The 14,468-nt window shown below is 50.0% G+C and overlaps 1 protein-coding gene across 1 annotated transcript in view; it reads right to left on the minus strand.

The window, feature by feature from the left end:
- NTRK3 (neurotrophic receptor tyrosine kinase 3) overlaps positions 1-14,468 on the minus strand; it is a 353,170-nt gene that overhangs the window by 210,715 nt on the left and 127,987 nt on the right. Inside the window, 3 exon segments of the mRNA XM_077774348.1 lie at positions 3,413-3,515; positions 4,541-4,602; positions 6,023-6,046. Of these exon segments, the coding sequence (XP_077630474.1) occupies positions 3,413-3,515; positions 4,541-4,602; positions 6,023-6,046 (189 nt within the window).

Raw genomic sequence — 14,468 nt, forward strand, 5'->3', positions numbered from 1 at the left:
TTGTATCACATTCTGTACGTGACCACTCTTGGGTGTGTTGCAGTCATTAATCATGCTGGTTAAAACTGTTATGGCACAAGTTCTCTCGTCCAAATGAAGTTCATTAATAGGATCTATATAAGAAATACATGGACTTTTGATTTCTAGATGTCTAGAAGTGCAATTTGCGATCTGTGAAAGAACAAACAAAACAAAATATATACGTATATGTGTATATATACACAGAAGCATAAGAATGAACTGGCTGCCAGCCTGGCCACTCGCATCACCATGGGGTAGAGGCAGCCTGCGGGGTGGGAGCTGGGGGGGGGGCGGTTGAGAGGGTCAAGGGCGGGAGGACACTTGCACAGAGACAGCAGAGAAAGAGAGGTGGAGACACAGAGAGACAAACACAGAGGACTGATGGAGACACATGAAGCCCAGGCTGGTGGCTGTCCGCGGGGACACTCCGATGGGCCTGGGGATGGGACCTGGGGTGACAGCTAAAGCAGATTTCATTGACGAGCAATGTCTCCTCTCTCTGTTCTAGGAATAACACATTAGATGCAGACAGAAAAACCAAACCGTAAGAGTTACTTGTTCTGAGTGGTGGGAACAGGAGTATTTGTTACACCAACCTTTGCATTTTTGTATTTTTTATTTCCAGGAGGAAGAAAGGTTCCTGTTAACAGTCTCTCCTCATCCACCCGATGCGTTCCAGGCCCGTGGGTGTGGATGCTGCTGTGATTTCTGAGTACCCCCATCATCCCCACTCCATCTCCCATTGCCCTGACCCCTCCAACCGCCAAAGTCGCCCTTAGTAGCCCGTTACTGAGTTATAAACACACTGTGTTTCTTTTATGATTAAAAAGACAGTCATCCATTTCGAGTTCAAAGAGCATTTGTCAGACACTGCGCCAAGTTTCAGGCATCCCGGGCTGAGTGATCTGTGGTTTCTGGTCCAGCAGGACAGACAGAAGGCACTGGAATTAGTACAGAATAGAAGCATCCTTACTAAATACCGTGTGCAACAAAGGAGGGCATGACTGAGGAGGACAGCCCTTCGTAGAAGGGCAATAAAAGGAGCCAGGAAAGGCTTGTACATAAAGAAAAGGAGGGAAATTATAACCACGGAGCCCCTTTCATGTGCCAATTATACATAAATCTCAATACTCACAGCAACCCAATCAGGCAAGAGGCTCTCTGCGAGGGGTTAAGTAACTTTGCAGAAAACAAAGAGCAATTGAGTGGCATCACAGGGTCTAACCCAGACTTGAACATTCAAAGCTGAGGATGGGGTGGACATCAAGAGGCGGAGGTTCACCCGAGTCTGAGCGGGGGGCTCCTGGTCCCCACAATTCACTCTCTTTCCTGGACCGGGATGCCTACACGCAACAAAAGATCAGGGTGTATGCAGCCTGGGGCATTTACTTACTCCTCCTAAAATGAGGCACAAACCCAAGTAATCAGGAGTAATAAGCGCAGAGACATGCAGGCTGAATCCTCCACAAGGTCAGCGCGGGACACACCTCCACACCTGGCCTCTGAGTACAGCCTACCTTCCTCAGGCTGCCTGGCGCTGGAGTAGGGGATGTGTCACTCCCACCTATGGGGACATGTCCTCCTGGGCCATCCAAGGAGGCAGCTCAGCCCAGCGGCCGGGGAGCAGGGGCTGAGAGAGGCTCCGTGGACAGCTGAGGGGAAGGCACCGCCCTCAATGCTGCCTAATCCATCCGACATGGGGACACACACCGTTCCAGCAACCGGATGACAATTAATAGGAAAAACCTGCTCTCTCAGTGCTGCCAAGCATGTCACAGGGTCTCAGCTGGTGGCGCGCCTCCTCAGCGAGGAGCAAAAATGCCCTGTTCTTCCCTTTGCTCAAGGCCCTGAGGTTTTCTCAGGTGGGAGAAGAAACAGCTAGGAAGAAGGTTCCTCCCACAACCGGGAAAGTTTGCACAAGCCACAGTCCGTGCCGGGATCGAAGGCTTGGGGCTCCCGTGGTGGTTTTCTTCCTCCACCTCTGCGGAGCCCTGTCTGGCACAGGGAAGCCCCTTCAGATGAAACATCTCCAACCAAGGTGCCTCACAGTGGTCTGATCAGGGGGCTTCGGGCCAAACTTCTATCCCCCCCTTTTATAATTGGCCTGCGCATGTATCCCTTGGTCAAGGTATTTCATAGGATTCAATGAAACCTGGCTTGCCTCGCTGTGATTTGGTTCAGCTCAATCAGGAACGGAAAGAGTGTACAGAGGCAGGGAGCGTCTAAGAAGCCCATAGTCTGCCCTTCTGTTTTCCATCTTTCTATTTCTCTACAGGTGTCTTTTGCTGAGCGTCCACATTCTCAACTTTTGGGGCAGTCACAGGATATTTGGAGAACGTAACAGAAAAGCAGGACGAATTCCATTCCCAAACACCCCGCGGCCCCACCGCCACGTATGTTCAAACACGTGCATGAGTTCAGGGGACCACCGTCCCTGTAGAGATCATTCTTGTGCCCTCTTCCCTTCAGTCTCGGAGTCCCGGGGTCAGGACCCTCAGTACAGAGACCAGTTCAGGTGCAGAAACTGCTGAAATTCATCTTTCTGGATGCCATACTTTCCCCCGAAAACCCCAACCTGGATCCTCGCGCGGCAACCTCACAGCTTGTCGGATCTTTCCATCATCCTTCCCGACCCACCGCTCATCTGACATCAGCCATAAATGGAAACCCCAGAGGAGAGTAGGTCTTGAAATTCAAGTTTCTGCCTGAGGACTCGTACCCAGCCTCCAGGGAGCCAAGTGGTCAGCTCGTCCCAGGGACCGGGCAGATAGATGCGAATTCGCCGTATTAACCCCTTTTGTGCCACCCCCCCCACCCCAAGCCTTGGTGGAAAGCCTCAGGGCACTGTCCACCCCACCCTAGCGGGCCGAGTCCCCAGCACCATGGAAGCTGGCCAGCAGATTCAGCAATCGTGTTGATCTTGGCATCGCTTCCAGGACGCCATGTAGAGTGACGTGCGGAAATGCCACGGCACGGGCAACTTCCCAAAGCCAGGGTCCACCACCCCCCAGCTCACTGTGCTGATACCTTCTCGTCCCAAACCCAAGGCTCGATGCAGATGAGAGAGAAACTGAGGTTCCTCCAACAGGGAGTCCTTTTTCTCACCAACTGCCTTCACACACCCCCTCACACAGCAGCCCAGCTACACGACGCTGTCAGCAGTCGGCAAAACCAGGCAGCCCACAGTCTGGCCCCCGCACACACCAACACGCTTCCAATCCATCAGTGCCAATGATAAGGTGTAGACAGGAGTCTCCCCAGGACCACTCAAACGCACGACCAGAGAGGCCCTCTTGGAGAGCAAAGGGGGACTTAAAGCAGAATCTTTTGATCAAAGGACCACCCCCTCCCCCCGACCGCGAGGCCCTCGCAAATGAAAATCCCACCTTACCCTTCATTCCAAATTTGGACCGGCGGCCGTACTTGTTGATCATGATAAAGAGAACCACCAACAGGACGCAGGCAAAAGCAGCCAGTCCGACAGCTATGGATACCTGGAGGGGCCGAGAGCAGACAGCTGAGAACAGTCACAGGAAACCCACTCGCGCCCGAAGGAAAGCGGCCCCGATGCAGGCACAGCTGCGGCCCATTCAGGACTCTGCGAAGACTCAGTAAAGTCTTCAGAAGCAGTAATTCATGAGATGTTCAGAGCATTCAAAGGAAATTAATTCCCCAACTGGATGAGGGAACATTCCACGATTCACCCTCTCATCTGGGAGCCAGTGTCAGCAATTCCAGGGCGGATTTCAGAGGGCTTTGTCTATTGTTTCCTGTTGTTTTTTTAAGTTTATTTATTTTGAGAGAGAGAGAAAGAGAGCACAAGCAGGGGAGGTGCAGAGAGAGAAGTAGAGAGAGAATCCCAAGCAGACTATGTAATGTCCGCTTGGAATCCAAGGTGGGGCTTGAACTCATGAACTGTAAAATCACACCCTGAGCTGAAATCCAGTCGGACACTTAACCCACTGAGCCACCCAGGTGCCCCTGTTTGTTAAATTAGCCAAAAAAAAAACCTATACACCTTCACAATGACATTCTTTACAGAATATTCTTATCCAGAATGTTCTAGGAGATCTGGACTCTCAAAAAGCCTCTTTACTCTCTTCCCCAGGGAAATCTCTGGCTCTGAGAGTCGAGCAGGGGAGGTGGGGGGCTTGAAAACCCCACCCAAGGGTATGTTCTGAGTGACTCTGACTTTTCTAAGAGACTTGTGTGCTTAGCCTGCCCTTCAAATTAGGCCCATCCAGGCTCCTAAGAGAGTGCGGGTTTTCTAACCGTTCTCTTCCAAACCCTAGGGCCTGGAGCCTATCCTCAAAGACTTCCTCAAACAATGACTTATTCTCATCAAACAAAGAAGGTTTCAAACACCTGAAAGGAGGCCATTCATCGTGTGTGTGTGTGTGTGTGTGTGTGTGTGTGTGTGTGTGTGTGTGNGGCTCCAAGCAAGGTAAAATTCCAGGGCGTCAGCTTCCAAAACGAACCCTGAAAACAACACCTTCCCCTTGATCAAGAAGTGACTCACCCCAAAAGTGTCTTCCTCCGGTTTATGGGTCACAGTGATGGGCGTGGGGCTCACATCGTAGACTGAAAACCAAACAGAAAAGGAAGAGGTTGGCTCTCAGTGGCCACGAGGGCCTCAGCCACCGTCCCCGCCCGAATCTCAGGGACCTCTCTGGAGTTTTGCTGGTCCCTTAGCACCAGACCCTGACTGTAGGACTTCCCCAGGCTTCGCGGGAGTCTCTAGAAACCAGGTCCCCGTCTGGCCGCCTGCTGGCGCTGAAGCTCAAGGGCAAACTCCACAAGGAATAAAATAGCCTCGCTGCCATCCCTCCTCCCCACCCCAGAACAAATAATGTCACCGGAGCAACGTGGGCCATGAACTATTAGGTACAAAAGTGTAGAAAAACTGGTTTGGGATCCAGGCTAGGGTCTGCACTGGGCACAGCTCGGTGGTGACGGCAGCTTGTGCTGATGTCTGGCTACCCTCTGCGGTGGGCTCTCCGCCCGTCCCTGGCTCTCCCGTGCCCCTCCTCTCTCCCTTTACTCCTTGGCGAGACCCAGGAGGCCCACAGCTCCGGGCACAACCCGCTGCCCACCCCCCACCGCAGATGTCAGGACACGATAACAGCTTGGGGTACAATGCAAGTCCACCTGACCAGGAAGCACCACCTTTTCCCAGCAAAGCCTGGATGGGAAGCCAAGTGTCAATTTTTCCTCTGTCTCAAATCACCTCCTGACCAGGAAATGGCCCCAATTCAGATATCTCAGGAGGGACATCTTGTGAGATGACAAGTCCTCACAGACCAAGGACAAATAAAGGAATCACAGATGACATTCTTATCTGTGCCAAACAATAAGGGGTGTCCTCAGTAGGACTGTCCGGTATCTCAGCCCACACACGGGGCAGCAATGACAATGACCATTGGCTCTCCCACAGGGGAGAGAAGGAAAAGCTAATACAGGTTTCCCCACAGCCATGAGCAAAACACCAAATTCTTTTAGGATTGTCTAGTCCTAGCCCCAAACCGCTTATAACCTGAGCCTCGATAATTCCATGTGAGGACACACAAGTGTTATCATGAGAGTTCATAAATCACTCACAAGATGAGTCCCAGCCAGAGTCCAGGTCCTCGAGCAGGTGAGGAGAAGAGGTATAGACGTTCCCCGTCCTCTCCACAAGAACAACAGGGCTGACCCACAGGGGTCTCCCGCAGGCATGTGAGACCCCCACACCCCTCCTTCCCATCCAGGCAGGGAGACTCACAACAGGCTCAGATCTCAGAAAACTCCCTGGGGGAAACTGAGGCACAGATCCCAAGAAGTGTGCACCTGAAGCTGCCCAAGAGGTATTACTACTCTCCAGCTACCCTTCACAGTTCACTCAGATGCTCTCAGCTGTTGCCATGGGTCTGGGGAGGGCCGTGGAATAGGACTATGTGGATTCGACAATGACTGAAAGTACCAGAATACATCAGCTCCAAAGCAAAAAGGAAAGCAGACTTACTAGAGACAAAGTTATCCGTGCTCTCTGCAAAAAAGACAAAGAGATAATTAACAAGTGTAATAAAAACCGGAACAGATGCACTCTATCTTCCTAATAGCTACGACCTCCCCCCTTCGCCAGGACTCTCCCATTACCCTAGCAACTGAAAACTAAAATCCTTGACATGACCACCCTTCCTCCATGCTACACAACCCCTTGAGGAGGTGGTCTTCCAAGTGAAGAAGGAATGATAAAGCTCCCAGCTCCGAGGGAGGTGGCCCAGCCCAGCTGGGGTCTAGGAGATGGAAAATTAAAACTAGACATAATGTCTCATCCACAATCTGCTATCCTTCAGGTGCCCAGAAGGCTAAGGATGTCGGTGGTACCTCAGAGCCAAGAAAGGCTGCAGGGGTGGGCTCCCCCAGACCTTTCTCGAAAAGGCCAGTAGCCATGACCCTAAGACAGAACTCCTCACACTGATACGTGGGGGGTTATTCTGCCAGGTCTCTGAGGGGTTCCTGGGAATCCCTCTATAAACCTGCCCGTCCCCTGGATGAAAACGTGTCATTGGATCTTTGCCCCTAGAAACGGCTCACCTGATAGTGAAAGCTCGTCATTATTAGACATTGATGATGAGCCAGGGGCTGAGCTAAATGCTTTATATAAGACACCACTCAATCCTTATAACCATCCTAGGAGGTGGAGAGCATTCTCCCCATTTAACAGAAATAGAAACGAGCTTACAGAGATTAAGGAGGTAACTGCATCTCACTCATCCAAGAGGGCACAGAGTGAGCTGAATTCAAAGCCAAGTCTGAGCGTTTAACCACTCTACCAGAGATCCTCAAATTCTAGCAGGGAATAGAATCATCTAGGGCATGATCACTCCCTTTCTCCAACCGAAGGAATGAGGGCCTCCTGAAGAAATGCATAATGTCAGGCCTGGGCCGGAGATGCTACAAGATGTGCCTGGGACACCTTATAGTACTAGAGAGTAAGAAAGTGCCCCCAAATTGATAGGGGCATGGGGAAAGAACACAGGAGCCAAGGTGAAGGAGCTTCTGATAACCAAATTTGGGACAATTGAAGCAATAATATAAATATAGTCATGGATTGTTAGGCACTGAATTATACCCGCCCAGAATTCAAACGGTGGGGTCCTAACCTCCAGTTCTTCAGAAGATGACTGTGCTGGGAGGCAGGGTCTTTAAGGAGGTAATTAAGTTAAGATAGTCATTAGGATGGACATGAATCCAGTATGGCCGGCATCCTTGTAAGAGGAAGACATTAGGACACAGACATACATGGAGGGAAGACCATGTGCAGACACAGAAAGAAGACATCCATCTGGGGCTGCCTGAGTGGCTCAGTCAGTCAAGCGTCTGACTTCAACTCAGGTCATGATCTCACAGTTCGTGGGTTCGAGCCCCCCATCAGGCTCTGTGTGGACAGCTCAGAGCCTGGAGCTGCTTCAGATTCTGTGTCTCCTTCTCTCTCTCTGCCCTTCTCCAGCTCGTGCTCTGTCTCTGTCTCTCAAAAATAAATAAACATTAAAAAAAAGTTTAAGAAAAAAAAAGACACCCATCTGCAAGCCAAGGAAGAGAGGCCTCACCCTGCAGATGTCTAACCTCCAGGCTTGGGAGAAAACATATGTCTGTTGTTCAAGCCACCCAGTCTGTGATACTCTTTTCTGGCAACCTGAACAAACTACACAATCATAAGTCACAGGACAAAATAAATACCCATGAGTCCCTACCAAAATAAATAAATAATTGAATGAATGGGGAGAAAGAGAAAGCTCTTCCTTACGGTAGAATTCCACTCAATAAATAAAGAAGGAATGATGGAAATAGAAAAATTACCACTGACAAATAAGCACTGTAATAACTATTTCAGGCAAGAATCATCAATGAATGCTAAAATTAATGTGTGAACACACGATAAGAAACAAGACATTTACAAAGTTTCAAAATATTATACTCATTTAGTTACAAATGGAAAAAAAATCACTTTGCAGGGCGCCTGGGTGGCTCAGTCGGTTAATCATCTGACTTCCTGACTTCCTAACTTCGGCTCAGGCCATGATCTCATGGTTTGTGGGTTCGAACCCCACATCGGGTTCTGTGCTGACAGCTTGGGAGCCTGGAGCCTGCTTCGGATACTGTGTCTCCCTCCCTCTCTCTGTCTCTCTGTCTCTCAAATATAAAAATAAAATTTAAAAAACATTAAAATTTTTTTAAAAATGACTCTGCAGTGGAGAACCCATGTTGACCAAATTAACGTCACCAGTGGTAAGAGATACAGACGTGCCCCCTGATACGATGTCCGAAAGGGCACAGCATCATTTTCTGTGGTGTTTATGTCAAAAATGCATGAACTGGCATTTGACTGTGAGATGAGAGCAGACAAACCCAAATTGTGGGGAAGTCCACAAAATAACTAGGAAGTATTTTTTAAGAGTGTGCCGCTCAGGAAAGACAAAGACAGACTGAGGAACCATCCCAGACTGAAAGAGAATAAGGTGACATAGCATTAAGTGCAGTGGATGATTCTGCCTAGGACAGTGGACACCAGTGGACAAAAATAAAGTCTGTAGATTCGATAGGAGTGTCAGTGTTAATATTCTGCTTTTGCACATGGGACTGTGTTTATGTAAGATGCTAACACTTGGAGAAGCTGGGTGATGGGTATAAGGAAGTTCTTTGTGCTATTTTGTCGCTTTTGGGGGTAAATCTTAAAACGGTTTCAAAATGAAGAGTTAAAAATCCTAAATTTTTTTTTCCAAAAAATATTTTTTTCAATCAACCTAGATTATTGGTCCTCACCCCAGAGATTCAGAGTCAGGAGGTCTGGGGAGGGCCTTGAGAATTGGCATTTCTACCAAGTTTTCGGATGCTGCTGCTGCTGCCGCCGGTCTCTGAGAATCACCGCATTATATTACATCTACTCCTGCCCCAAGCCTACCACACCCTGAACAATAAGAACAACAAGAACGATGACTCATTCATTCATTCATTCATTCATTCACTGGCTAAATCCTCACGGTCATTGTAATTATGGCTCATGAAGCATGCACCAGCAAGCCTTCTTCTCTAACTAGCTGTGGAGAAAGTGATGCTTTCTGTGAAGGACTCTAGAGAAAGTCCTATTTACAGGAAATCTGCCATGAATAGATGGCCTCTGTTATCACCAATAGCTAAACCACGGGAAGAGCCCAAATGTCCGTTGGCTGATGAATGGATACAGATACTGTGGTGTGGATATTACTCGGCCATCAAAAAGAATGAAATCTTGCCATTTGGAATGACACGGATGGAGCTAGAATGTATTATGCTAAGTGAAATAAGTCAATCAGAGAAAGATAAATACCGTATGATTTCAGTCATATGTGGAATTTAGGACACAAAACAGATGAGCACATGAAAAGGAGGGGAAGAGAATAGAGAAAAACAGCCTACAAGAGACTCTTACTGACAGAGAACAAGCTGAAGGCTTGAAGGGCAGTGTGTGGGGGATGGGCTAGGTGGCTGATGGGGATTAAGGAGGGCACTTGTTCTGGTGAGCACTGGGTGTTGTATTTAAGTGATAAATCATTGATTTCTACTCCTGACACCAATACTGCACTACAAGTTAACTAACTGGAATTTAAATAAATAAAAAATAAATGGCTTGTCTACTGTCCATTTTGCACCATTTGGGGAAGACCAAGGGAACTTTCTCCAAATTCCTGAGCCTGCCCTTCATGCTACTACCCTCTTGTAAACTGCAGGTAACCAAATGCCTGATTTGTGGAAAGGACGGAGGAGAGGGGGCCCTGGCCTTGGCTTCAGAGCCCGAGGAAAGAGAGGTGCCAGATCAATTTGTAATTAACACTTATTTGCATATTTCTCATAAGGCCCCTATTTATTAGAGAATATTCTCATGTCAGCCAAATGTTTTGGCCGTGTCTGTGAACCCTGCAATCTCCCAATCAGCCTACGTGCTCAGCTCCCTTGCTGGAGCCTGGGAACATTCTTCCATCCAGGAAGCACGTGAGCCTTGGACCAGGGAGACCTTGTGGGTCCCCTCTAACCTGTGCGATTTTGCACTGGAGGAGGATGGCAGTGCCCAGGAATGGTCCTCACCTCTGACCCCACAAGCAGCCGGGGAGGTGACTGGACTCACATATGCCACAGTGCCATCTGGACGTGAACGCGGCAGGTGTGGGCATGCGGGCAGTGTTCCCCCAGTCCCAGACGGCACCTCCCCCGGTCCCAAAAATCATCCAGAAGAGCCTTGTGGGGAAAGCCAGGAGGGCCCAGCAAAGGGAGGAGAGAAGCAGCCGCTTGCATCCAGACAAAGAGACAGCCGGAGACGTGTTGGCGAGAACATCAGCCCCAGCCTCAGATGTAAGAAGGGAGCGGGGAGGCCACGCCACCCCTCCCTCTGCCCAGGAGCCCCGTCTCTGCACCCCTGCACTCAGCTGCTGGGCACTCAGACATGGGGAGAAACACCCCTTTCCCTCCCCGACCGGGCACCAGCAGCCTGGGACCCCATGCCGGTCTCCACAAGTTCCTTAGGAGAAGGAAACCAGCCTAGACAGGGGCTGAGGGCGCAGGGCAATGACTTCTCCCTTTGTGCCCCGCGTCCTGAGGGGGCTCTGGTTTCTGCTGTTGTAAAAATCTCAGTGAAGGAACCGGACTCCTTGGCCAAGCAAAGAATGAGAATTTTAGAGCTATGATGGCTCATGTATTCCTAAATATCCTGTCAAGTATATGCGTTGCACGGGTACAGGCAAACACACACACACACACACACACACACACACACACACACTTTGACAACATTCACCTTCTATCACATCTAAAGGTCTCCAACTTCACATTCTCTCCCCAACGCCAGCCTTCTAGCTACCACCTCCCACTCTGCTGTCCCCCCCAGCGTCTCCTGTGACCTCCGCTCCTGACACTTGAACCCCTGATTTCTCGTGGCTTTCCACTCTGACACTCTGATCCCCTCTGGCACCCCCTCTCAGGTCCCAGACCCCCAAAGAGGATTGAGCCCCATGCTTCCTGACCCAGCCTCCATCATCAATCTTTCCAGGGACCTCCTCTACCAAGGTTGGATGCCGTGCTGAATGTTCTAGTGCTTCTCTTTGCACAGCATGGATAGTTTGAAAAAGACAAAAAACACAAAACTTTTCCAGAACAATTTTAGTTTCATGTCCTACTCAGAAAATCCTTACTGACAGAACCCTCTGCATTTCCAGAATGCGCCGTTAAATATATTCATTCCAATCCAATCTCTCTGCGGGTCTCAGGACCCTAAGGAGTCAGGAAAAGAGACCCTCACCTTTAGATCTTGGTTTGCTCTCAAAACAGATCCCCTTTCAGTCACCCTGTGGGTTTTCAAAAAAATTTTAAAACAAACGGCACTTTGTGCTTACATTGTGCCAAGCACAGTCGTCACTACTTTAGGTGGATTAATCCACTGCGTGTGAGCTAATCTTCAATGCCGCCTTTGAGGGAGAAGCAGGGGGCTGAGTAATCTCCCTGAGATCAATTCGGGGAGACCACGAACCTTGGGAGCAGGGCTCCACCAGCCTGCAGGCGACAATGCCTAGAGACCACCCGTTAGAACTGACAGGCTCGACCAAAGAACGCTGGTTCTAAAACTTCTACATCCATCGCATCCTTGCACATCCCAAGAACCCCGGTTTAAGAGCTAACAACTGTTGAGCCCTTGTCAATAAGGCAGAGCTAAACCCTTGGCACACGGTCACTGCATTTCATCCTCAGGGCCACCTAGGCAGGAAGCTAGTGTTCTTGTGCCCATTCTACAGATGAAGAAGTAAAGGCAGGGTTGTGATCATCCTTCATGACACGCCAATCACATACCACGCCGGCTCCTTTCTAGGAGCACAGGCCACCTGTCTGGCAGGGTCTTGGATGGGATTTGCACCTCGGTCTGTCTGATTTCAGAACCCTCGCTCTTAACCTCCATGTTCTGCTTGCCGGGGAGCGAGAGAGGATTACCTGTGATAAGTATAAATAGGACATCCCAACACCCTCTTCGCACAAGAGAAGAGCAAGACTCCACAGACAGCCTTATAGCCAGGGCTCGGCACGGACAAGGCTGACTGCCCGCTCCTCCAGATAATTTACTCTCCTGAACGTTTAAGACGTTTTGTCGTTTGACACGGCTGGCCCATCTTTTCCCTGTCACTGCCTTTTCATCGTGCATTGATTCCTTCAGATTCATAAAACAAGCAAACCTCCGAGTGTTATGTGGAAACTAATTTGACAATAAACTATTTGTAAAAAAAAATAAAAAATAAATAAAATAAATAAAAGTGGAAATTCACAATTGCAAAAAAAAACAAACAAAAAACAAAAAAAAAATCAATCAAACCTCCATACAGAGCGGCCCTGGCAGGGCTCAAATGGCTCTGAGGAAGTGCCTCTGGGTGGGCGGTTTCGCTTCGAGCCTCTCTGTGACTCTCTCCTCCCTCCCGCCTCCTGTGGCCACAGCCCATCAGACACCAAGACAGTGGATTACAAATAAGGGAGCACAGAGTCGCCTGGGGGCTTGTTCTGGCCCCACCCCAGGGCTTCTGGTTCAGCAAGTCTGGGCAGGACTCATGGATCTGGTTCTAACACACGCCCAGGCGATGGTGATGCTGCCGGTCCGGGGACCCCTCTTTAAGGGCCACTGGCCTAAGGAGAGTTGATAAGGTGGCAAGCATCTCCAGAGACCTTGAAAAGGGGCTGCTGTGTCTCCTGGGGACAGAAAGGGTATCTGTATGGCTGGGAAGATGCAGAGAACTGCTCTCAGGACAGCATCCCTGGGGAGAAGCCCAGAGTGACTCACCCTCCCTCCTGAGCATTCCAGGACTCCCCGCTCTCTCTAGGCCCAGGAGCTTCTCTTTGGAAAGATGTTGCTTCAGGGAACTTCATTCCTTGCCCATCAGGGAGCGTGCACTCTCCTCTTTAAAAACTAGAATTCATTCTCTCATCAATAGACACACAGGCAGGGCAAAAGGCTTGGCCTGACTGTGTGGCCCCTAAGAGCTAAGTATCTCTGCATCTGAAAGCTGCTGCTTCCACGGTGCCCCTGGGATTTTTCCAGCTCCGGAAGCAGGGATGGTGTGGCCCATGGCGGCAAAAGTCCCAAAGGGCTCTGCTGGGCACGCCGGGGGCGAGGCTCAAAGTGCAGGACCAAACAGGACCACCATGGTCTTAAATGCCAGTGTGTTCCGGACCCTCACCGGAGCGACCGTGCACCGCCCTCCTCCCCCGGGGCCTCAGCGGCAAGAATGTGGCCTCCCACGCAGCTTCATTTCTCCAGAGTTTCCCTCTTGGAGCCTCCAGCGGGGGTTTCCCTGCACTGAGATAAATAGAACTCCAAGAGTTCTTGGAGCTGCGACTTCTGTTATGTGTGGTCTCTGAAGTCACCTGCATGTAAGCAGATGCAGCACAGTGTGTGCGTGTGTGTGTGGGTGGGTGGGTGTGTGCACACACATGTGAGAACGGTCTTCACACTCCCCTTAACCTCAGCAGAACCCCCGAGATCTGGAGACTGAAGGTCATCCAGTCTGTTCCCAGCAGAAACCACCAAGGTCATCAAAGACACCGGGTTTCATTGACAGAACCCCATCAATTTCTGAACCTACGAACAGATGCTACCAACATGTGCACAAAACTCTTTGGGTGTTTTCTGCTCTTCCCACTTAGGAAGGTATTTGAAGTACCTTCAAGTACCTGAAGCCCAGGCAGAAAAAGACAGAGTCGCCTTCCGAGCAAACAAAGTTCCTTCAATACTTCAATTACCCCTTGGTACACTTAGCGTTAGCACCGCCACCGGCTGATGGCTTCAGGGACTCCCTCATGAGCTCACCACAGAAGGAGAGAGAAAGCTCAGGGCTGGACGCCTACACTCTCACCGCCTTGCTACTAACCAGCAAGCGGGAGGCTCAGCGCACCCATCTGTTAAATGTAGAGGGGAACTGGAGAGGCCCTAAAGCCCCTACAATGGGAGGTCGTCGAACCATCATTACAGGACAAAGCCTATGGCATGAGCTTTGCACACCTTAGGTCGTTTAAGAGCCATGCGATTCTTACAGGAGTCCTATAATGGTATAATCATGCCCACTGCACAGATGAGGGAGCTGAGGCTCAAAAAGGCAAACTATCATGCCCTGAATTTCACAACCCATAAAGGGCTGGGTAGAGATTCTCCGTCTTTCTTGTCCAACTCTGAGTCCCTCTCTCTACCATAACGGGGCACGTCCATAGGCGCACAACCGCACACTTCTGACGGGGGCTGGCTTTTCTGTGACACCTGATGAGAAACAGCAGCTCTATCTGATTTACACAAAATGCTGGTGGGGGCTGACTATGCCCCAGGGTGAGTTTGGTGACCCAAGATGAAGAGCGGAGCCTTCTCTCTACCACTGCCCCGCCCCCTCCCGGAAGGAAGCCTGCCTTGC

This window comes from Crocuta crocuta, unplaced genomic scaffold (genome assembly GCF_008692635.1).
Source record: "Crocuta crocuta isolate KB4526 unplaced genomic scaffold, BGI_CrCroc_1.0 scaffold7, whole genome shotgun sequence".
NCBI classification, from domain to species: domain Eukaryota; kingdom Metazoa; phylum Chordata; class Mammalia; order Carnivora; family Hyaenidae; genus Crocuta; species Crocuta crocuta.